General features: G+C 39.1%; 1 protein-coding gene across 6 annotated transcripts in view; it reads right to left on the reverse strand.

Annotated features, from left to right (window-relative positions):
- Positions 1 to 25,504, reverse strand: part of OXR1 (oxidation resistance 1) — a 440,707-nt gene that overhangs the window by 232,144 nt on the left and 183,059 nt on the right. Inside the window, exon 2 of one of the 6 annotated variants that reach the window (XM_055546457.1) lies at positions 31 to 102. The exons of the other annotated variants lie outside the window; for them this stretch is intronic. Coding sequence (XP_055402432.1) covers positions 31 to 85 — 55 coding nt within the window. The 5' untranslated portion in view covers positions 86 to 102. The remainder of the gene's footprint in view (positions 1 to 30; positions 103 to 25,504) is intronic. 6 annotated transcript variants of the gene reach the window in all.

Genomic DNA, 25,504 nt, shown 5'->3' on the forward strand with positions numbered 1-25,504 from the left:
CACTATTAAATAAATAATGGCCAAACTTACATTCTATCCAAGTTGGGGGATTTATCATCCATGGATTTCCTCTGTAGCCCATCATTTATACCCTTTCTTTTCCTGTTGGTAGAATAAGGAAAAGTCTCTCTCTGTAGAGCTTCAGCCTTCACTGCCAGAATCTACACCAACTTTAGTATTTCTAGATAATTTGTATGTTTCCCAAACTTTTCTGATCATAAAATTCACCTGGCTGAATATTAAAAATACTCTTCTCCTCTGAATATTGATTCAGTAGGTTTGGAGCACCTAAGTCTATATTAAAATGCTTACGGCCATTGTCATGATCATGGAATATTCCAGGATATGCTTACGATCATGCACATTTGGGAACATTAGCTTACAGCAGCAATTTTCAACCACATTTTGCATAGAATTATGTGAAGAGCTTTTAAAAAGCATCAATGCCTTGGTCCAAACCCTAGATATTCTAATTCAATCTGGGGGAAAGGCTGAGCTGCTGCTGCTGCTGCTGCTGCGTTGCTTCAGTCGTGTCTGACTCTGTGTGACCCCATAGATGGCAGCCCACCAGGCTCCCCCGTCCCTGGGATTCTCCAGGCAAGAACACTGGAGTGGGTTGCCATTTCTTTCTCCAATGCATGAAAGTGAAAAGTGAAAGTGAAGTCGCTCAGTCGTGTCCGACCCTCAGCGACCCCATGCACTGCAGCGTACCAGGCTCCTCCGTCCATGGGGTTTTCCAGGCAAGAGTACTGGAGTGGGGTGCCATTGCCTTCTCCGAAAGGCTGAGCACTGGGATTTAAAAAAATCTTTCCAAGAGGTTCTAATGGACAGGCAAATTCAAGTACTGCTGGTTTAGAGCACTGGTTCTCTGCTTGTCTGCTCACTGGCATCACCTGGGGAAATTTTTAAAGTCCTGAGTTTCCAAGGTCTCGACCCAGACAAGTTAAATCAGAAAACCTGGGAGTGACATAAGTGACATTTTTAAAAAGTTTTTTAGAAAGCTTTTTATTTTAAGTAATTGTAGATTTACAAAAAAGTTGTGACAAGGGTACAGAAGATTACCATATAGCCTTCACCCAGCTGTCTCTAACATTAACATCTTATATAATCACAGTATAACTATCAAGATCAGAAAATAACACTGATAGAATATTTTAGCTAATCTATGTCTTTTGCAAATATTACCAGCCTGGTTCAGAGGACTCTGCATTAGATCATGAAAATAAAGGTGAGATTCAGGCTTCCCTGGTAGCTCAGTGGTGAAGAATCCACCTGCAAGTGCAGGGGACATGGATGGGTTCAATCCCTAATCCAGGAAGATTCCACTAGCCCAGGGAGCAACTAAGCCTGTGCACCACAAGCACTGAGTCTCAACTACTGAGCCCACATGCCACAACTACTGAAGCCCACGCACCCTAGAGACCGTGCTCTGGAACAAGGGAAGCCAACGCAATGCAAAGCCCACACACCGCAACCAGAGAGTAGCCCCGGCTCGCCACAACTAGAGAAAAGTCTGTGCAGCAACAAAGACCTAGCACAGCCAAAAATAAACAAATAAACAAGTCTTTAAAAGGTGAAACTCATGTAACGTTAACTATATGAAGCATGCCGGCCAAGCATTTCACAGAATGCCACTCAACTGGATCGGCCTGGTGTTTTCTCATGATTTGACTGGGTTATACCCTTTCCGGACGCATACCACACAGGTGACACTGTAGCTCATCTTAATACATCATACTGGGTGTATGGGCTATTAATATGACTTACTATGAGTATGAGTACGAGTACATTAAAAAAAAACTCCCCAGGTGATTCCAATATGCACTGGAGTTTGAGACCCATTAATACAGAAGAGATCATAGTGTCTCCAGAATCTATGGTAAGTTGATAGATTCTGGGATTTGAATATTACAGAGAGGAAAATAAGAAAAAACATTCTGGGATAATGAAAACTGATGATAGAATATAAATGGAAATATAAATATTATAAATATGAATAACTGACACCTAGGCCTAAAATTTTTTATTTTTTATTTTTATTTTTTACACATCAGGTACCAGGACACAAAAATATATAGGACATAAACTTGGCCCTCAGGGAACTCAAGGTAATGGGGAAGAAAATATCTTTATAATGAAACATCAAACGCTAATACAGAGGTATTATGATGGCTTTCTGGAAGTGATGTTACCTTAACCGAATCTTAAAAGAAGAGGCAAAAGTTAAGTGAAGAAAAGTAAGGATAATAGCCTTTAGGTAAATGAGGAACTTTATGAATAAAGAATTGCAGGCAAGAACAGCAAATTACATAGGTCGGGGGTGGAGTGGACTACATACATTTTACCCTTTATATAGTATAATTTAAACATATATATATATAAAGAAAAGAAAATATATAAGAAAAATAAGATATATATAACAAAAATATAAATTTATATATACAAGAAAATGAAGAGAGAGAGAGAGAGATATATAAGAAAAATAAAATAAAAATTGCAGCAGAACAAAACAGCATTACAAGTTTAGCTTGGATTGTGTCTTTTAATATGTAAGACTTTAGGGTTATTTTTCTCTAAATAAGAATATATTTTTAATTATACTTATGAACAGTTTTTCTCCCCTTGGGTTTAGAAACATTTTCTTTCCCAAGATGCCAGTAAATCTTTATAAAACACTAACTACACACCCAGTTACTGATCGGTGCCAAGGGACAATTAAGAGGAGAATAAAATGGAGTCTTTGATGCCCAGGTTGCTACCATTTATTGGGAGAGACAAGTTCAAATGACCCACCACCCATGTCCACAGTCAGGTTTACAGAAGCCATGTGGACTAAAAAAATTGAGAACCCATCAACGTCGCCACTGTTAAGAGACATGAAATATTCATACTAATGAACTTAGCACATTTCAAATGAATTTCACATCTGAAAACCTAAGGTTAAATATAGTCTCTGTTATCTGCATGCCCTGGAAAAATTATATATTCTATTTTTCACAAATGCAAGAGTCACTGAATCTTCTCTCAGGAAGATACAGAGAATAAGCAGAGTTACAATGCATTTTTACTTTCTGGTCTTTCACAAATATATCTGGCCAATTAGCCCCTAAGTTGACAGAATGCTATCGACTGAGTGGTAAAGAATCCACCTGCCAATTCTGGAGACTCGGGTTTGATCCCTGGGTCAGGAAGATCCCCTGGAAAAGGAAATGGCAACCGACTCCAGTATTCCTGCCAGGGAAATCCCAAGGACAAAGAAACGTGGTGGGCCACAGTGCATAGAATCACAAGAAGAGTTTGACACAACTCGGCAGTGAAACAACATGTATCAAGAAGGCTTACTACTGAATCTCTCTGAAGTCCCTATGGATTTTTAGGAGGCCTGAAGACACTGACTCAACTTTGATTTTTAAATGTAGCAACAGTTTAGGCCCAAAGTCCACATATATACACTGCCTAAGAATAGAGAACAGAGCTGCCCAAAGAGTATATTCCTATGGAACTTGAGGGACATAATCAAAATGTATTTGCTTGATAAACAGAAACGGGGCTATTCAGAAGAGATTCATGAAAGAAAGCACCACGCGGTTCCTTATCTCAGGGGCAGCTCCTCCGGCATGGTTAAGCCATGCACTCTCCCTACAGACAAGCACCGAAAGGGGGCAGCTGAAAGTAAAGCTTCAGCATCTCAAATGATGTACAAATCCTCCCAGGTTTCTGAACACAAGGATCCCCCTAGTACAAATGTTTCCCCTAGAACAAAGAAATCCCTCTCCATCTCTAAGACACTGACCTCAGATGCGGCTTTAGCATTCTATTAATAAACTGAGCTGTTATCAGAAATGCAGACCAGAATTCAAGTAGCTGGTGGGCATTTCATTTTGACCTCTAAGGGCCCCAAAGTGAAACTGATACTAAGAAAATAACTAAGTGAAAGTCTTATATTTTTGTGCTTAAAAATACATTTAAAATGCCTCAAAAAATACAAAAATCCTTTGTACCCAAACGTGTTTGAAGAGAAGAGGACTTTAGAGTGGTTTTGCTAGGGCTCATTTCTTTTCTTAATCATTATGCTTTCATTAAATTTTGCCTAGTTCAACAAGCAATATTCCCTAATGGCAGCAGTTATTGAACATGACATAGCTGGTTGTTGGTTGGATACTATATTTAATTATTTCCTAAAATAAGTATAGTACTTTGGGATGAGTGAATTTTCTGGATAATTTACAAAAATGTATTTTAAAATGTAATTGCTCCTGATGGTAAACTATTTGAATTCTATTACTCCAATTAAAAGCCCAAGTAAACAAAGGTACAATAGAATGTGGCCACAGAGAAGGAAAAGCTTCATTTGGGGACTGGGAGAAGGTTTCACAGGAGAGGTAGCATTTGAATTAAGTTTGAGAGCATTAATAGGTGACTAACTTACCTGAGGTTTAAAGAGAGGATCATTCTAGGATAAAGAAACAACTGAGTGTTTAAATGTAGCGATAGCTGTTTGCTGCTCTGCTTGGGCAATGTCACTTTCTTTGGCTTATCAAATATGGTAGGCAGTTGGATTCCATCCATTCATTCATGGGTGAATGGATGATAAGTCTTTCTAACAAGAATATGGACTGCTGTCATGTTATATACATTCTGCCTTTTGTTCTCTATCTACACTAGAACTTGAGTGTTTTGAGAGCTGTGACTACAGTATCTTTCTGCACTGGAATTCCTTCCTTCGAGAGAGAGTCAGAGACAGAGAGAGCAGTTGGAATCTCCCATATGAGCAGTGGAACCCAGGACTAACAGCACAGGTTTCCAAGTCCCATTTCCTTAGCAGCATTGTGACTTTCGGTAGATATTAAAGCAATTTAAGCCATGGTTTTCTCATACATAGTACAGGAATAATGGCAACCTCACCCTCATTGTACAGTGTTGTTATAAGAATTAAATTAGATATCTAGGGAAAGTTTAGTAGCATGGTGCCAGGCAAATAGGAAGAATTCAGAACCACCAGTTATTTTTTATTCAGGATGACCACACTAAGCTATGTTCTTCCCAACAAACAGCTGGAGTAACAGAACACAGGATCTCCCATGTAGACAGTGAATAGTTGACCCTTTTTCATTTATTTATATCTTTAGTGTTTATCTGAGTAATCATACCATTTGACAGACAGTAAACACTTTACCAGTTAATCCTAAAGGAACTCAATCCTGAATATTCATTGGATGCTGAAGCTGAAGATCCAACACTTTGACCACTAGATGAAAGGGCTGACTCATTAGAAAAGCCCTGATGTTGGGAAAGATTGATGACAGGAGGAGAAGGGGACAACAAAGGGTGAGATGGTTGGATGGCATCACTGACTCCATGGAGATAAGTTTGAGCAAGCTCTGGGAGTTGGTGATGAACAGGGAAGCCTGAGGTGCTGCAGTCCATGGGGTCGCAAAGAGTCAGAAGCGACTGAGCAACTGAACTGAACTGAAACATTTTACAAACATGGCATTTGTAAGAAAGAACCCTTGGGGTCATATGCAGAAATGAAACTCCAGAGTTTAAAAAAATTAGAACTTTCCCAATCATACTCACACACGTTTCTTAACATTCATTTATTTACAAAGTCAGCAAATATTCATTGAGTGTTTCCTATGTGTCCAGCCCTGAGCAAAGTGCAGGGGAGATGATGATGAACCAAGCAGCCTTGACTCCTGACTTTCTGGGGATTATAGTCTAGAGAAGGATGAAAGCCACTTCAAAACTTCTGATGGGTTTTATAGTGGAAAAATCCAGCACGCCCCGGGAGTTCTGCAGTCTGGTCCATGACATCACCCCGCTTCATGGAGCATGGGTTCCGTGCCACAGCTCCAGTTTCCGGAGGAGATGGATGCCCATGGCTGAGTTTACATCGCGGCTGCATTGTTCTTCCAGGGATGACACCTTTGAGGCAGATGTGTGCTTCAGCAGCACCCGTGACTGAGGCAGGTGTATTCTTCACTGTTGCTTTAATATATTCATGAATGTGCTGGGGTTATTTTTAATGCTGTGATTCTAGTGAGGGGGAAGGATTCCATGATTGGATGTTTAGACAAGTAGTTCTTTTTCTGCAGCTGGTTTTAGGCTACCAGAAAATGGTGCATCTTAAAAAACATTCACAGACTACATCACCTCTGAATCCCCAAATATTTTGAGAACTCTAAAAATCACGTCCAACTCTCTCCATATTAATAGAAGATGACAAAGCAATAGGCAGTACACATCCCACAAATATATTCAGCTCTCTTTTTACATGCAGCAATTTCCTGAACACTACTTCGAGGCCCCAAATACACAGCACACTAATAAATTAAAACCCCTTAGTTGGTTATCAATGCATTGTTGAGACCACAGTGTATATTACTTTTTAATTCACCATTCTTTGCCGGTTTGTGGGGAAAGTATTATTTGTTCATGTTCCTCATTCAGTTTTTTATATAAAAAATTTAAGCACTTAACAGGGTGTTAAGTGCTCTTAGCAAAACTTCAAGTGTACTATATAGTACTATTACCTACAGGCACATTTTTTTATAGTTATTTCCTCCACAGTCTTGTAATTTTTCTGCTCTGTCTTTTTTATATGAGAGATTAGAAGATGTTTAGCCATAAAGCAGGAGAGAGACAAAGGTGAAATTAAAATGCAAAGTTGCTGGTCAGTCCCTGTTTGTGTCCACTTGTGTAGCCAGAGGAACATGATGGCTTGGTCAGAGAAGCAGTGGACCAGGAGCCTGGAAACAAGATAAGTAGCCTCTTAATCTGGGGTGAGTCCCGTGAGTTCTCTGACTCAGGTTTGCTTATGGCAAAATGAGTGAGTCAAATCACAGAACTGCTAAGATATAAAAATGAATGATTCATACCACTTCATATCCACTAGGATGCCTATTAAAAAAAAAAAAAACAGATGAAAACAAGTGTTGGCAGACAATGTAGAGAAATTAGAACCCATGTGCATTGCTGGTAGGAATATAAGACTGTAATCTGCCGCTGCTGCTAAGTCACTTCAGTCATGTCCGACTCTGTGCGACCCCAGAGATGGCACCAGGCTCCCCCATCCCTGGGATTCTCCAGGCAAGAACATTGGAGTGGGTTGCCATTTCCTTTTCCAATGCATGAAAGTGAAAAGTGAAAGGGAAGTCGCTCAGTCATTTCCATCTCTTCGCGACCCCATGGTCTGCAGCCCACCAGGCTCCTCCATCCATGGGATTTTCCAGGCAAGAGTACTGGAGTGGGGTGCCATTGCCTTCTCCGATAAGACTGTAAACTTGCTATGAAAAAACAGTATGGTGTTTCCTCAACAAATTAAAAATAGAATTATCATATGACCCAGCAAGTTCACCGCTGAGTACATACTTAAAAGAACTGAAGACAGGAACAAAGACAGTTGTACATATGTGATTATAGCAGCGTTATTCCCAATAGCTAAAAGGTGGAAGCAACCCACTGTCCATCGACAGATGAATTGATGAACAAAAAGCAGTAAATGCATATATTAAAATATCATTCAGTCCTAAAAAGGAAGGAGACTGTGACAAATTTTGCAGCATGGCTAAATCTTGAAGATGTTATGGTAAATGAAATAAGCCAGTCACGAAAGGTACTTACATGAGGCACCTAGAGTTGTCAAATTCAGAAACAGAAAATAGAATGAATGATGGCTGTTAGGGGCTGGGTCAAGCTGGGAACAGGGAGCTATTGTTTAATTAGTGCAGAGTTATAGTTTTTCAATATGCAAAGTGTTCTGGAGATGAATGGGATGATGGTAGCACACTCTAGGATGTACTTAATGTCACTGAGTTGTACACTTAAAAAAGATTAAAATGGTAATTTTTTTGTTATGGGCATTTTACCACAATTTTTTTTTTTAAAGTAAGTATACTTTACAAGCACTGTGCTAGAGCCTGGGAATGCAATGATAAAAGTCTCAAAGAGGACTGTTTAACAGGGAAGAGTGCTAAGTAAATAGACGTTCACAATAAAAGCTAAGCCTGTCCTGCTGTGGAAATATGTAAGAGGGGGATTACCAGAAACAGCAGAAAGCAGAAGAGAAATGGCTTTGGTAAGTCAGGGTGTGTTCAGTGCACTGGTGAAGACATGCACAGGCCTTTGGGTAGAAGGATAACCCACAAAAATGACACAAAAAACTCAATACCTATCCTGATGAAATGTAAAGTGTGATGGATTTAACATTTTTCTTTCACATAAACAATTCAGCATCATTCAATAAAATTTCCTTCCTTTACCGCCTGCTTTGTGATGCTACCTTTCAAAAGTAAAATTTTTAATGTAAATTAAGTCAGTGTGAGGCCATTTACTCTGTTCCTACTGGCCTGTTTGTTAGATAAATATGTTGGTGTACCACTGTCTCGATTATTATAGGTTTAAGGGATGTCTTAGTATCTGGCTGTTGCTGCTGCTACTAAGTCGCTTCAGTCGTGTCCGACTCTGTGCGACCCCACAGACGGCAGCCCACTAGGCTCCTCTGTCCCTGGGATTCTCCAGGCAAGAATACTAGAGTAGGTTGCTATTTCATTCTCCAATGCGTGAAAGTGAAGTCGCTCAGTCGTGCCCGACTCTTAGCGACCCCATGGACCAGAGCCTACCAGGCTCCTCCATCCATGGGATTTTCCAGGCAAGAGTACTGGAGTGGGGTGCCATGGCAGGACACCATTATTTTCATTTCTTTCTTTTTATAATGTTCATACATTTCTTGCTTGCATTTTCCATAGGTTTTTGCTCCCCACCACAAAAGGAACCTCTAAACTGCATTTTCTAGCTTGTTTCTGATGATTATCAATTTTTGTATAAATACATTGTTTTGCTAGTTAAATGATGTCTTTTGTTCAAATAACTTCTCAGTTGAATGTCTTGGTTTTATCAGGTAAACAAATTATCTAAAACAATAATTTTCCCTCCCATTTGGTAGCTGTTTCTAACTTCTATTTTGTAGTATACTTAATTGTCTAGACGAGTGCTTCTCAACCAGAGACGACTTACTTCCCAGGGAACATCTGACAGTGTCTGGTGACATTTTTGGTTGTCTCACTGGGGGTTGTGTTACTAGTTTCTAGTGAGTAGAGGCTAGGGGTGCTGGTAAATCAGACTTTCCCTCCATTATTTTTATTTGCGGGGGAACACAGAACACTTTCACCTTCTTTCGTGCTAGTCAAAAAGACTCTGACACCCCAGGAAGAGCAGCTTTCTTTTGTCAGAGGCTCCTTCTACCAGTAAATGTATCAACATGTGCTTAACTGCTCTCATCAACTGAAAAAAGTCAGATACATCTGAAGTAACACTTCCATCATGGAGTTACCTTCTAGAACAAGAAATAACTGAAAATATCAAAATCGGTTCCTGCTTGCTTCACCTTTTAATGTGATCAGATTTGCTAACAAAAATTCTCAGAAAAGGCAGCAAAGGAAAGCTGATTTTGCCAATATTGTTGGTTGCTAGGTAACATCCTTATTACACATATCTGTCTCCTGTTGGATTATACACTTTGACAATCTTGTAAATGGAAGTAAAAAAATTGTCCTCTCTACAATTAAGAGTCAGGATAAGAAAGGATATGTAAGCATTCAGAATGGTAACTCACTCAACATTACTCAAGCTAGCTCTTACAAGAGAATATACAATTCCATCTAAGACTTATATGAACTGACCAGTGTTCTCTTTATTATAGAGATATCAATACAGTCCCATCCCTGACCTTTTAGATACAATGACCCAAGGGGCTTGAAGACTAAAAACTATATTTTTCTATATTCTCCTGTTGGAAACATTTAGAGTCCATCAATGAGAGGCATTCATAAAGACTTGAAAAGGAGAAGATAAGAAGACTTTACTTTTCTTCCTTAGTGGCAAAGGTAGATTTATGGGTGGATGGCAATGTGAGCTTTTCAGAGGTTTCTCCCATGTTTCTAAAACCATTTTGGTGCTGCACATAGCTGAGAGTTTGCTTCCTGTCAAATTGGCACTTCCAGGTTTTATTCAAAATCAGAAGTAGTTCTCTCTGACCTTCACTCCCAGCCTTTTCCATAGGCTTTGTAGGCAGTCCTATCTTGTTCAAATACCTAGAGTGGTCTTTGTTTTCCTAAGCAAACCTCAGCCAGTACTCTGTAGTATCAGCTGACCAATGAGCATCCACAGGGAGAAGTGTACCTACTTATGTCTGAAGAAATCAAATCATCTGTCTAAGAAAGACGGTAGCTTTTCATACATTTTTAAAGAAATTGTTTATGGCTAAAAATTACATAATTTCTACAGTGTTTTTTTGTCTTTGTTTCAAGTGTATATAATGTTCAATATCTTCTCTTATGGGAATTAATCAATCTCTGACCCACATGTGGGTCCTCAAAAAAGAAATAATCTATCAACATAACCCTGAAGAAAAACAAAGATAAACTGGTTGTATCTCAGGTGGGGATGTTAAAAATAAAGGGAGGGTATAAAAACAAAGGAATGATCATATGAATGGGATAGGATGACACAGCTTAAACTAATTACATCAAATTAATTTCCAGGTAGCACACTTGATCCATAAGCCATTTAAGAAGTTCTGTGAATGATGAGTGCACGCTCGTTAGACTGCATCCTTCTCCCTTCCCCCATCCTGCTCTGAAGAATCCTCCAATGTCTATATTTAGAGCCAATCACTGAGGACATTGCCAAATAGCACAGACATGTAGGAAACCTCTTCTTTATGCTTATGGTAAAAAAGAAGCTGCAAATTTCTGCAGGTGTAGCACATTCACCATCATAGTCATAAAAATGGGACTTCAGATTTGTGAGTCTTAAGTCAAAAGCTAGCAGATTTACCAGCCATATCTGAAATCAATTACAGGGAGAAAAAATTTACCATCCCGTATCTTCAACACTTACGGGAAGACTGTTGACATAACCTGTTTTCACTTATGAAAAAGAGCACAAACCAGAGCTTGATGGTTTGCTAAAAAAAGGGCAAATTCTCTGAGATAACGGAAGTAAGTTACACATAGTTCCATTAATTTTTTTCTCATGACCTTAGACTTGAAGCCAGTGTGAAATTTAGTTTTTTATAGTGCTATTACTTTCTGGCTATTGCTAACAGCATGATTATATTGGAAACATTTATTTAAACTGAATCTATTTATATGCAGTAATGTTACCACAGTTATATTGAAGGGAATGGAAAAAAAAAAACTTGTACAGTCTAACTCACAGTGGAAATTTACTAAGACAAAATAATTTTATGATTGTATATGTGTGAATATATGAATATGTATCATTTTCTCAATAAACTTTGGCAGAACTATAGATTGGGAAGAAGAAATAAGCTGTTTTTGTGATCTTTTAAAGTTCTGAACACGAATTACATGTTTGGGAAGCTTTGCCTCCAAAACTTCCCAGAATTGCTTTATGAAGATTAACAAACTTATCTCAGGGAGGGGGAGGAGAGTATATGTTTCCCCCATCACGTGCTCCACCTGTTTACTAAACGTTTGTTTTAGGCAACTTATAGTTTTGGTTTAGGCAACTTATGGTTTTCTTGTGAACTTATTTCACTAGGATTTGAGGTTGGGTAATTTTCATAGTAATCTCCAAGTATAATTTAAGCTGCTAAACAGTCTCTCTCAAGCTAAAGAATTCTCTCCAAATGGCTTAAGGAGATCATCTGTGTACTTATTAAAATGGTGAAATAATTTTGCTGTATTTGTATAAGAGAGGATCATTTTATTTATTGAAGGAAATGACAGAATATAGGTTATTGCTTTGTACAGGACAGACTCAAACCCTTGGTATGTTGGTTACTAACTGTGGGGATCTCAGGCAAGCTGCTTAACCTATCTGAGCCTTAACTTGCTCATTGACTAAATGCAGATAAAAAATACACAGCTCATAGTATATGCTCAAGATAATACAGAATGGTACGTGTAAGAGCCAAGAGGAAATACAATAATAAGCACTGGGCCTAGATAAAATGTTGGAACCTTAGCCTCGCTTGTATTATGTGTTTCTTCTCTGCACCTTTGAGACCTATTCATTCCCAGGGATCCCTCTTAGACAGCTCAGTATTTCGACCACTCAGTGTTCGTTCTTGCCCTGCTTCTTAACTCCCTGAAATGAACTGTCTCCATAGCTCATCACACCTCAGGAAACCACTTTCATGCTTCTAAGGTACTAGCCACCAATCTGCTAAATTCAGTTTTGTCAAGTGCTCACAGCAAAAAGCAAAAGTATCCCCTTTTCTTCTTATCCACACGTGGATAAGTGATTCCCCGGAAAAAGTTTTCTCTTTATTTTATAACTTGTGGGTGATTTTCATTGGGAGAGGGCGTTGGAATCAAACTAAAACAGAAAATACTGGGGCACAGATATGGCTTTATGATAGCCCTCTAATCACGCAGCTTGCCTTGGCAACAATGAGCGAACCTTGGTTTCTTCATTTCTTTCCTGCTGTATCTCCCTTGGTAGGGATTAATGTGAAGAAAAATGGTGAAATGAACTTGTATTTCCTGTAGGAAATCAAGGAGAGCATATAGCATGTGTGAGTTTCTGCTTGTTTTAGAGGTAAAAGGATTGGGAATAAATGATTTGTGCTGCATCCCAGGAGCACTGTTGTACCAATTTGCTTCACACCAACATAATCATTAGTCACTGATCCACTACTTACTGTATGTCTGATACATTTCTGTTTTAAAAACATGAATTATCATACTCTTGTGAGTGACTATTAAAGAGTACTTGTTAAATACTTATTGTATTTCATTGGAAATTACTAATTAAAAAAACACATTATCTACATTTAATCCTTAGAACAGGCTATTGATGCAGACAACATCTTTTTAGAGATGTAGAAACAGAGGTTCAGAGAAATTAAGCACATAGTATTAATAAGCAGTAGAGCCGAGATGTAAATCAGATTATGTCTGGCTTTTAGCCAAGGCTTTTCCCCTCTTCTTACTACCTCTTACTGAGGGACCTTCCTAATTGAGGGCAGTAATGCTTAAGAAGTAAAAGAAAAGGAAATCATTCAGAAGTCTATTAAAATGCAAACAAGATTTGACTGTGGCATTGCATACTCTAAAAAATGGAACAGTACAGACATTATCATTATTTTATGCAAAAATAAAATATGAAATATTATTGAAAAAAATAGATTAACTGTTGGGCAGAGTTCTCTTAGAATCCCTTCCTTTTGCAGTCATAATTTTATATAGTCCTTGTTATTGTTGTTCAGTCACTCAACTGTGTCCAACTCTTTGCAACCCCATGGACTGCAGCCCGCTAGGCCTCCCTGTCCCTCACCATCTCCCAGATTTTGCCCACGTTCACGTTCACTGCACCAGTGATGCCATCCAGCCATCTCATCTTCTGATGCCCTCTTCTCCTTCTGCCCTCAATCTTTTCCAGCTTCAGAGACTTTTCCAATGAGGCATTTGTTTGCATCAGATGACCAAAATACTGGAGCTTCAGCTTCAACATCAGCCCTTCCAGTGAATATTCAGGGTTGATCTCCCTTAAGATTGACAGGTTTGATACCCTTGCTGTCCAAGGGACTTTCAAGAGTCTTCTCCAGCACCACAGTTCAAATGCATCTATTCTCTGGCATTCTGCTTTCTTTACGGTCCAGCTCTCACAACCATACATGACCACTGGGAAGACCATATAGTCCTTATATTAAGCTAAAAAGTTGTAGCGGAACTTCTGCCCACTGGTTTTAGAGCTACCTTGGGGGCTATGTAAATGATGACCGATCCTTAGGGTAGAAAACAGCTACAAGGTCTCCCTGAGACACTGATCATTCAAGATCATAGTCTCTTTTTAGCCTGCAATGTCACACTGCTGCCAATCTACTTCTAAAACTAAAATCCATCCATATCTTTTTTATCCAAATTGTTGTTAAATCAGGCTTTCTGAAATGTACAATTGGCTTTTTCAAGCAGAGAAAAGTTGACATTTAATAAGTTAATTTTAGTTTATAAGTTTATTAAATGTTAACTTTTCAATCTGGGTCAATCATTTATAGTGAACTCACCTTGTCATATTTTGATCTCAGTCAACATTGTGGCAATTTACAGCTTTTCTGTATAGGTCAAGACAATGGGGAAATGTGAATGAGACAAAGTCCTAAATTCAGGCCTTGTGACTCAGAACTAGAAAACCACTCTCCAAGCTGACTTTTCATTACTAGTTACCCTCAAAGGTATCCTCAGAATTGTCTCATGCTTATTTCCCTTTTGTTTAACTGACCATCATAAGGAATCTGTCAGACGGTTCTGCTGAAATCAAGATATTTTCTCTAAGACATTTCCCTAATCCTTAAATCTATTTAAAAAGAAAAGGTTTGACATGAATCATTCCTGAAGAACTCACACCCAATTCCATTTCATGACATTTGAAATTAACTTACCTTTTTTTAGCAGTATGTTGAATGAACTAGCTTTGATTCCTATAAAAAAATTATTGTAATTTTATCACTTCACAATTTAATAGTACATGAAAACACACAAATGACGGAAGCTGAGTTTGAATCTACACACACATACACTCCATCACAAATCTCAAGCTGAATCATACAATGAGTGTTCAAACACTGCCAGTATTTTGCTTTCATTGAGAAAATATGAAAAGGGTAGGTTTAGTGCTTCAGTGGGAACAATGCATTAATTACAGAGTGCTATTTCTAATACACATATGAGAAATAATATTACATAAGCAAGACTTAGTACATAATTGTGCTGATCACCTATTTATTATTATTCCCTAGGAATCTAAAATGATTCCTGGAGTTTTATCAATTATCGTAGCAATGAGTTACAGTTGTACAGGACTTAGAGCTCATTATAGAAGCAACATCTCATATGCTAAATAAGTTGACAACTTATTTAGGACTCTTTGGAGAAAGTGAAATTTAATGGAAAGAAGATAGGTTTTTTGGAGTCCGATGTGGATTTAAATCTTTGTTCTACTCTTTATGAGGTGGATAACCTTGGAAAAACCATGAACCTCACATAAATGTATACATATAAGACCAAAAAAAAAATCTACTATTACAAGATTTTTATGATGATTAAATGAAATGACAATGCACAGCATCCAGCAAAGATATGTGCTCATAACTATTGAGGTTTTTCTCCTTTTTCTTCCCCGTTTGAAGAATCTAGCTCCACATGCATTTTTGCATGCTTAACTTTAACTATGCTTATTACACTCAAAATACCCATTGTCTATGCTATTCAGAATTGCTGAATTTGTCAGAACTACCTGAGGTCATGAAACCCAAACAAAGAACATAGCCATTGAGAAAAGGATCCTTTCTATAAAGGATGTAATTATTATAAAGGGTGCTCCTTTTAACACAGCAAAACAATTACACTAAATAAAAGGAGTTTAGGAGACTTCAAAAAGACAAATTGTGATGAACAGTTCCAATCATGAACAGTAAACAATCAGATCCAGCCTGAAACTTGTACACTTTCGTTAAAGAGCCAGCTTAGTTTTTGAACAACCAAATTTAATGAAAGAACACTAAAAATGGCAGAAAGGACACGGTATAAGTAATGGAAGATGTTTTTACAGACAAATGTTATTTTTACCTATATTTAGATACGTGTTATACCAAAAATCAATGCTCAAAATAATTTCATCTGAATAGAACACTAATGAAATGCAGTTAAAAATATTAAAATCCAAGGCTTAGAGGCTCAAAGGGGTTTTCTTGATGAGGAGGATATAAAATTCCCCAGTTTTTCAAGTAGGAGTTAGAATTCCAGGAGGATAAGTAACCCAGCTCCAAGACCACACATTTGATTTAGGAATAAATGTGGGAACAGTTTCAAAGCCATCTGATTTTTGAGTCCCCTCTTCCCACTGTTAGTGATTATCTGTCTGACCCTAATGTCAGGCATGGGTTTATCCCATGGGTCAGTCAACTGTACTACTTCTGCCAATTCAACCAGGACAAGGAATTTCGTCTTTGCATCATTTTCCACAGGAAATCCTATCACAGACAAAATGTCTTGATTTGTATAAACTTTGCTGAAAGTTCAGGAGTCATGGGAAGGGGACAGGAGGAGGGAGCATTGGAAGGCCCGGTATTAGCAAAGAAAATTGGCATTTGGGTTAAAGGATGGCTGAATAAATAAAGAGCTCTGGAGACAGACAGAGATTTATCTCACTGGAGCTTCATATTTATATTTCAAAGGAGGCTAAAACTCTGAGCTATTTTGTTTGTTTTCCCAAGGGTTATAAAAATTTAGCCTCATGCTTGCTTTCAGGGCAAAATTGGTACTACAGACATTAAATATATCAATCATGTATCTTCCCTAAGCTAAGAATACTTATTACTGATTATTACTGATCAGTTATGACTTCCCCAATGACCTCTTTCCATTTTCATTCTCCTTTTTTAATGAGAGAGCCACTATTTGTTAAGAATTTACTCGTCAGATTCAATACTAAGAGCTTTATATGCATTGCTACTGTTCAGTTGCTTAGTTGTGTCCAGCTCTTTGTGACCCCATGGACTGCAGCACAACAGGCTTCTAGCGTCAGAACCCACATCATTTCTCCTGCTCTGCACTAAACTACACGATAGTGTTCCAGATAACACCCCTGACTAATCAAATTCAGAAACTGCTAACATGTTTCAAATGCTCTAATCTTAACAAAACAATTTTATCTATTACCACCTTAGGGAAATTTCTGTATCTTATATGTATGAAAACTATGTGTACGTATGTGTGAACGTACCTACATTCTTATTCTTACTCAGAAATTTTCTAGTATGATGGATGTCAAGGGCTTGGAGTCAAGTAGTTGGTTACAAGAAAGGAACAAATGTCTTAATGCTAAATTTGCAGTCCAGGATGATAAGTTGGGTCCAAATTCTGAAACATATTTTATGTGTGTTGCCAAGTGAAGAAGCCTTCAGGTTCTTTAGCCTCGCTAGTCACCTGCAGCACCTGCAGTGTTGTTATAAATGCAAACGGTGGGCCACACCCAGGCCTACGGAGTCAGCATCTGCATTTTTATAAGCTTCTGCAATGTATATTAAAACTTAAGAAGGGATTCTTTAGAACAGTCTTAAGGCTTTCAAGCTTTCCTTTTGGAACCCTCCTACACTGTTGGTGGGCATGTAAATTGGTACAGCCACTTGGAGAACCATCTCCCCCCAAAAAAGAAATGCAAAAAGGCAAAATGGTTTTCTGAGGAGGCCTTACAAATAGCTGAGAAAAGAAGAGAAGCTAAAGGCAAAGGAGAAAAGGAAAGATATACCCATCCGAATGAAGAGTTCCAAAGAATAGCAAAGAGAGATAAGAAAGCCTTCCTTAGAGATCAATGCAAAGAAATAAAGGAAAACAATAGAATGGGAAAGACTAGAGATCTCTTCAAGAAAATTAGAGATACCAAGTTCCAGAAAAACATCTACTTCTACTTTATTGACTACACCAAAGCCTTTGACTGTGTGGATCACAACAAACTGTGGAAAATTCTGAAAGAGATGGGAATACCATATCACCTTATCTGCCTCCTGAGAAATCTGCATGCAGGTCAAGAAGCAACAGTTAGAACTGGACATGGAACAACAGCCTGGTTCCAAACTGGGAAAGGAGTACGTCAAGGCTATATATTGTCACCCTGCTTATTTAATGTGTATGCAGAGTACATCATGTGAAATGCCTGGCTTGAAGAAGCACAAGCTGGAATCAAGATTGCCAGGAGAAATATCAATAACCTCAGATATGCAGATGACACCACCCTTATGACAGAAAGTAAAGAGGAACTAAAAAGCCTCTTGATGAAAGTGAAAGAGGAGAGTGAAAAAGTTGGCTTAAAACTCAATATTCAGAAAACTAAGATCATGGCATCTGGTTCCATCCCTTCATGGCAAATAGATGGGGAAACAATGGAAGCAGTGAGAGACTTTGTTTTTAGGGGGCTCCAAAATCACTACAGACAGTGACTGCAGCCATGAAATTAAAAGAGACCTGCTCTTTGGAAGAAAAGCTATGACTAACCTACACAGTTTATTAAAAAGCAGAGACATTACTTTGCCAGCAAAAGTCTGTCTAGTCAAAGCTGTGGTTTTTCCAGTAGTCATGTATGGATGAGAGAGTTGGACTATAAAGAAAGCTGAGCACCAAATAGTTGATGCTTTTGAACTGTGGTGTTGGAGAAGACTCTTGAGAGTCCTTGTTTCTTGGACTGCAAGGAGATCAAACCAGTCTATCCTAAAGGAAATCAATCCTGAGTATTAATTGGAAGGCCTGATGCTGAAGCTGAAACTCCAATACCCTAGGCCACCTGATGTGAAGAACTGATTCATTTGAAAAGACCTTGATGCCGGGAAAGATTGAAGGTGGGAGGAGACGAGGACGGCAGAGGATGAGATGGTTGGATGGCATCACTAACTCGATGGACATGAGTTGGGGTAAGCTCCAGAAGTTGGTGACGGACAGGGAAGCTTGGCGTGCTGCAGTACATGGGGCTGCAAAGAGTCAGACATGACTAAATGACTGAACTGAACTGATCTTGGAGAACAATATTGAGGTTCCTTAAAAACTAAAAATAGGGTTACCATGCATGTGTGCAAGCTAAGTCGCTTAAGTTATGTCCGACTCTTCTTGACCCTATGGATTGTAGCCTGCCAGGCTCCTCCATCCATTGGATTCTCCAGGTAAGAATACTGGAGTGGGTTACCATGCCCTCCCCCAGGGAATCTTCCTGACTCAGGAATCGAACCCTTGTCTCTTATGTCTCCTGCATTGGCAGGCAGGTTCTTTACCACTAGTGCCACCTGGGAAGCCCTAGAGTTGTCGTATGATCTTGCAATCCCACTCCTAAGCATATATCCAGAGAAAAACACAGTCCAATGGGATTGCATGCGCGCCAATGTTCACTGCAGCACTGTTGACAACAGCCAGGACACGGAAGCAACCTACGTGTCCATCAGCAGAGGAATGGGTAAAGAGGTGGTACATACATACAAATGAATATTACTCAGCCATTAAAAAGAATGCAATAATGCCATTTGCAGCAACATGGATGGGCCTAGAGAGTGTTACACTGAGTGAAGTGTCATATAGAGAAGAAGAAATATCAAATGACATCCCTGATATGTGGACTGTAAAAAGAAATAAGCAAATGAACTTGGTTACAACACAGAAAGAAACTCACAGACTTCAAAAATGAGCTTATGGTTGCAGGGGGAAGGAATAATTAGGGCGTTTGGGAAGGTCATGTACACACTGCTATATTCAAAATGGATAACCAACAAGGACCTACTGTGTAGAACAGGGAACTCTGCTCAATGTTATGTGCCAGTCTGGATGGGAGGAGGTGGGGGGCAGAATGGACACACGTATGTATGTATGTCTGCATATATATATATATGTGTATATATGGCTGAGTCTTCTTGCTGTTCACCTGAAACTATCACAACAGTGTTAATCAGCTATACTCCAATACAAAATAAAATGTTTAAAATCTGAAAAAAATAAAGTAATATAGATTAAAAAAAAATCAAGCTTTCCTTCTGAGTTCTGCTGATGAAAAGACCAAGCGTTTCCCCCATTCAGGTGGTATATCACTGAAGTGCCTTGAGACCCTGAGTCATTTGCTGTCTGCTGCTTATCCTGAAGTTTTCTACAAGTCCCAAAATAAAGTAGGAGAAAGTGCTCAGACTGTGTGATGTGGCATGACTCTGCAAGAAATAGGGTGTTTAAACAGAATGAATCACAAGTGTGATTTATACTAAGAGGACAGGCTCATGAATACTAATTCAATACTGGAAGAAGAGATGTTTTCAGATGCATTGACTTTCCTCTAAATCAGAAAGAAAACCATTTGCTTTTAACATCAAAAGGTTTCTGATATGATACTTCACACAACAATCCTAGTTCATCTTATTTTTCTTGACAGGTTTTATTACTCCAATGGACTTAAATCACAGGTGATGACCAAAGAAGGGAATTGAAGAGAAGTTGCTGCTCCCTCCCTCTCTGAAAAAGAATATCCCCACTCTACTGCTCTTCCAACATACCTTTCCTGAAAATATGTATTCGTGAACCCTAGGATCTCAAAGCCACACTGTGATAATCTCTTGCACCTCTGGTTATATGAATGGTATAGTTTCATTTGTTTCCTGCACAGCTAATAAGAGGCAAAAAAATGGAAAATTTGTAGGATCATAGAGCTTGAGGAAACCACAAAGATTCCTCCTATGTCCCTTTTCATGTTTTTTCATTTTCCTTTGAAGCCTATTGGTCTGGTCTTATACATTAAATTTTGGGGAGGACTCTTTCCAACTAGTTTAAAATTGGGAAATGAGTACATCAAGGCTGTATACTGTCACCTGCTTATTTAACATATATGCAGAATACATGATGCGAAATGCCAGGCTGAATTAAACACAAGCTGGAATCAGGATTGCCAGGAGAAATATCAATAGCCTCAGATACACAGATGACACCACCCTTATGGTAGAAAGTGAAGACGAACTAAAGAGCCCCTTGATGAAAGTCAAAGAGAAGAGTGAAAAAGCTGACTTAAAACTCAATATTCAAAAAAAAAGATCATGGCATCTGGTCTCATCACTTCATGGCAAATAGAAGGGGAAAAAGTGGAAATAGTGACAGGTTTTCTTCTCTTGGGCTCCAAAATCACTGTGGATAGTGACTGCAGCCATGAAATCAAAAGACGCTTGCTCCTTGGAAGAAAAGCTATGACAAACCTAGACAGCGTATTAAAAGGCAGAGCTATCACTTTGCCAACAAAGTTTCATATAGTCAAAGCTATGGTTTTTCCAATAGTCACATACAGATGTGAGCTCAGTTCAGTTTAGTCGCTCAGTTCAGTTTAGTTGCTCAGTTGTATCTGACTCATTGCGACCCCATGGACCACAGCATGCCAGGCCTCCCTGTCCATCACCAACTCCTGGGGCCTACTCAAAATCATATCCATTGAGTCAGTGATGCCATCCAATCATCTCATCCTCTGTCATCCCCTTCTCCTCTCACCTTCAATCTTTCCCAACATCAGGGTCTTTTCAAATGAGTCAGTTCTTCTCATCAGGTGGCCCGAGTATTGGAGTTTCAGCTTCAACATCAGTCCTTCCAATGAATATTCAGGACTGCTTTCCTTCAGGATGGACTGGTTAGATCTAGCTGTCCAAGGGACACTAAAGAGTCTTCTCCAACACCACAGTTCAAAAGCATCAACTATTTGGTGCTCAGCTTTCTTTATAGTCCAACTCCCACATCCGTACATGACCACTGGAAAAACCATAGCCTTGACAAGATGGACCTTTGTTGGCAAAGTAATGTCTCTGCTTTTTAATATGCTGTCTAGGTTGGTCATAACTTTTCTTCCAAGGAGCAAGCATCTTTTAATTTCATGGCTGCAGTCACCATCTGCAGTGATTTTGGAGCCCAAAATAATAAAGTCTGTCACTGTTTCCATTGTTTCTCCATCTATTTGCTATGAAGTGATGGGACCAGATGTCATGATCTTGGTTTTCTGAATGTTAAGTTTTAAGCCAGCTTGAGTTTTGGACCATAAAGAAAACTGAGTGCCAAATAATTGATGCTTTCCAATTGTGGTACTAGAGAAGAGTCTTAAGAGTCCCTTGGACTGCAATGAGATCAAACCAGTCAATCCTAAAGGAAATCAACCCTGAATATTCACCGGAAGGACTGAGGCTGAAGCTGAAGTTCCAATACTTTGGCCACCTGATGTGAAGAGCCAACTTATGGGAAAAGACCCTGATGTTGGGAAAGTTTGAAGGCAAAAGGAGAAGGGGATGCAGAGGATGAGATGGTTAGATAGCATCATTGACTCAATGGACATGAATTTGAGCAAGGTCTGGGAGATTGTGGAGGGCAGAGGAACCAGGCAAGCTATAGTCCATGGGGTCACAAAAAGTGGAAGATGACTTAGCAACTGATGAACAGCAATTTTTCTTTATCACTTTATTCACTCTTCTTAAGAAACTCATCTATACTTACAGGCTGATTTGGAGTGACATCTTCATCCTAAACCTACCTCCTGAGCTCCAGAACCGCAGATCCAACCACCTATCTCCCCAGGTACCTCAAAGCTCAATGGCCCCACCACTGAACCAATATCCCATTTTAGAAGTGACCCCTTGAGCATTTCCCATCTTGGTAAATGCGAAACCGGTGTACCTAGACATTCAAATTAGAGACTTGATAGTTATCCCAGAAGCCTCACACAAATCATTAAGTCTTTTTTTTTTTTTTCATTTTATCTACTGAATTCCTCACCCAATTGTTGCTTTTGTTGACTCCCTTAAATTTAGCTTTTCTCATGTACTTGGAATTTTAGTTTCAGACTGCTTCCCTGGTAAAGAATCTGCCTGAAATACAGGAAAACCCAGGTTCAATCCCTGAGTTGGGAAGATCCCGTGGAGAAGGAAATGGCAACCCACTCCAGTATTCTTGCCTGGAGAATCCCAAGGACAGAGGATACAGTTCATGGCATTGCAAAGAGTCAGACACGACTGAGTGATTAACTCTTTCAACATTTCCCTCTTGTGAGGGAGCTTTTGAGTTTCACATGTTTCTCTCTTTCCAGTACGTTCACTCTCCTCTAGCCATTTCAACCCTAGCTCTACTTGCCCCTGAGATCTCCATTCCAGAACAAGATATGAGATTGGTGGCTCAGGTTGCATGCTGCCAGTGGGGGAAAAACAGATTCTGACTTCTGGGTCCAGTCTCCAAGCCTTTCTCTGCTTCTTCTGGCCTCTGAAGCTTATGCTAAGCCACAACCTGGGGTGGGCAGTAATCAGAGATTTTTTTCTTCCTTCTTTCATGGTTGGGAATCCCTTGTGTATGCTCGCTCAGTCGACGGGAGTGGGTTGCCATTTCCTCCTCCAGGGGATCTTCCCAACCCAGGGATGGTAGCCATGTGTCCTGTGTCTCCTGCATCGGCAGGAGGATTCCTTACCACTGAGCCACCTGGGAGTCCCTGCTCAGGTGCTATATTTGAAGAAGTAAATGGGACTCTGTTCTCCTAGTGTGCATAGTATCTTTTTTGTTTTAAAGAAAATTTTCTATTTGAGAACAGTTTCTACATTTACCAAAAAATTGCTAAAATAGCACAGAGTTCTCATATACCCGTATCCAGTTTCCCCTATTATTAGCCTCTTATATTAATTAGTTACATTTGTTGTAATTAATGAGCACATTACTGTGAACTAAAGTCCATGCTTTACCCAGATTTCCTGACACTTTACCTGAAGTCCCTTTTCTGTTCCAGGACCCCATCCAGGACATCGCTCTACGTGTAGGTGCCATGTCCTCCTAAGCTGTGCTTGACTGCGACAGCCCCTGGGGCTCTTCTAATCCCAGCCACCCTGCTAGGGCTGAGGTCTTGGCTGACCCTGATTATTTCTGGACCAGAATCCAAAGGCCCTTGCGTTCCACGCTCCTTTATTTCTATGTGTTTTTACTCCTTTTCTGGCCCATAGAGATATCTGCTTAGTTTAGTAAAGAAGACATATCTTAATTGGGAACTGTCAGCTACGTTTGCTTCAAGCATTCAAAACTTGAAATCATAACCAATTGGAAAATCTTCCTCTTTTTCATTTCCAGCTGGTTGCCAATTCCTCTTCACTTATGTTCATCACTTCTCTGTAATTCTCTTTACATATTGCCTCTGCCTTAGATTAGGACCTTGTCAGTCTCCATTAATATTATTTTGATACTTTACTTTTTATTTAACTTCTACTGTGCACTTACTCTGCACCAGGATCTATTAAGCAATTTGTATGCATTACCTCATGTAATCCTTCTTAAAACTGAGCGGTACAAGGTAATATTTTTACTTCCCAAAAGAAAATTAGAAGTTCAGAGAGGTTAAGTGACTTTTCCAAGGTCACAGAGCTACTTAGGATAGCTGTGTGGGTATCCAAAACTAGGTTGATATAATCCTAGAGCCAAAGCTCTTAAACAGTACAGCATAATACCTAAAAAATTATTTTGTCTCTAGGCATATATGCTGTGCTTAGTCACTCAGTCATGTCCGACCCTGTGTGACCCCATGGACTGTAGCCCACCAGGCTCTTCTGTCCATGGGGATTCTCCAGGCAAGAATACTGGAGTGGGTAGCCAACCCATTGTCCATATGATGCTCAAAACATTTCTCTATAAAGCAACCTTATCAAGGTACTCCAGAAGTGAAAGGCCTTTAACAACCCCCAAACTGTCACAATTAGTCCAAATTCTGTAGTGCACAGCACCCCTCTTTATCTGGCCTCTCATCTTTCTCGTCTCATCTCTAACTGCCAGTTGCCAACACTAGTCATCCATTTATTAAATGCATGAGTAAGCATTCTTAAAACTGCCCACTAAATTGAGATTTACATAGGCTTACATTAGGGGAGAGGTGAAAAGTAAATCAGAGCATGGAGAGAGAATTACTATTTATATTCCACTTTTTCTAATTTTAATGCCTCTTTTTGGCTATCCTCATCCCATCCCACTCACCCTATGTTTGTTTCCAAGAATGTTTCTCATATCACAAAAAAATCTGTAATTCCAGGGAATTATTTATTTAAAGCAGAAAGTGAAACTTTGTAGCCTTAAATAGCATACCAGATACCCTGTTCCTTTAAACATTATTCTGCTGTTTTGTTACATATTGACTCACTTGAAATAATACTTGAAAAAGACCTCAAAGACACTAAAATCACCAAATTGAAAAGGAAATTGTTTTGAACTGGTCTATGAGACACTCAACAAATAGAGTTGCAAGGTTCAAGTCTCTGTGGGCACCTGTGATATTTTATCTCCAATATACTATTGAGGCTAATTTTTGTCTCTTTTGGCTCAGAGAACTGGGAGAGGAAATCAATGTCCTCTCTATCAATGTATTAAAATTTAAGCAACAAAGTCCAAGGAGCCTTGAGTGAAAATCCTAGCAGACAAAGAACATTGTGATGCTGCCAGTAGGCAGGCACTGTTTAAAGTCTTGCCGATTCCTCTTTGCTGGACTATCCTCCACATACCTAATGTGCAATGTCTTACTACTTAACGTCCACAAGACAGGACGTATTGGAAGACTTGCAATTCCAACTCATGAAACAGGCTGACCAAATAAATGACCAACAGAATGGAGCTGAAGTGGAATGCTAACATGTGTTGGCCATGTTTATGCAGACAGTATAGGCTTTCTGCTCTAGGGAACATCCATATAAATTGATAAAGACTTATTCAAATAATATTTTGAAGGCATTTATTAACTTTGTTTTCTTTAAACATATATTGTAACATGAGATTAAGTAATGTTTAACATTGTTTTCAAACCATCATATGAATTTCTCTTAGTAGGTATTTTTACCTACTAAAAAGCTATGAAACTAATTTGCTGAACATAATATTTTCTGCATTGTGAAATCATGTTTCCATTAAGAATTCACATAGCTTTTTACTCACAGATTATACTGACACAAAGGCTTTTTATCTCATAGCTTGTCTAGATG

Source organism: Bubalus kerabau, chromosome 14, assembly GCF_029407905.1.
Source record: "Bubalus kerabau isolate K-KA32 ecotype Philippines breed swamp buffalo chromosome 14, PCC_UOA_SB_1v2, whole genome shotgun sequence".
Lineage (NCBI taxonomy): Eukaryota > Metazoa > Chordata > Mammalia > Artiodactyla > Bovidae > Bubalus > Bubalus kerabau.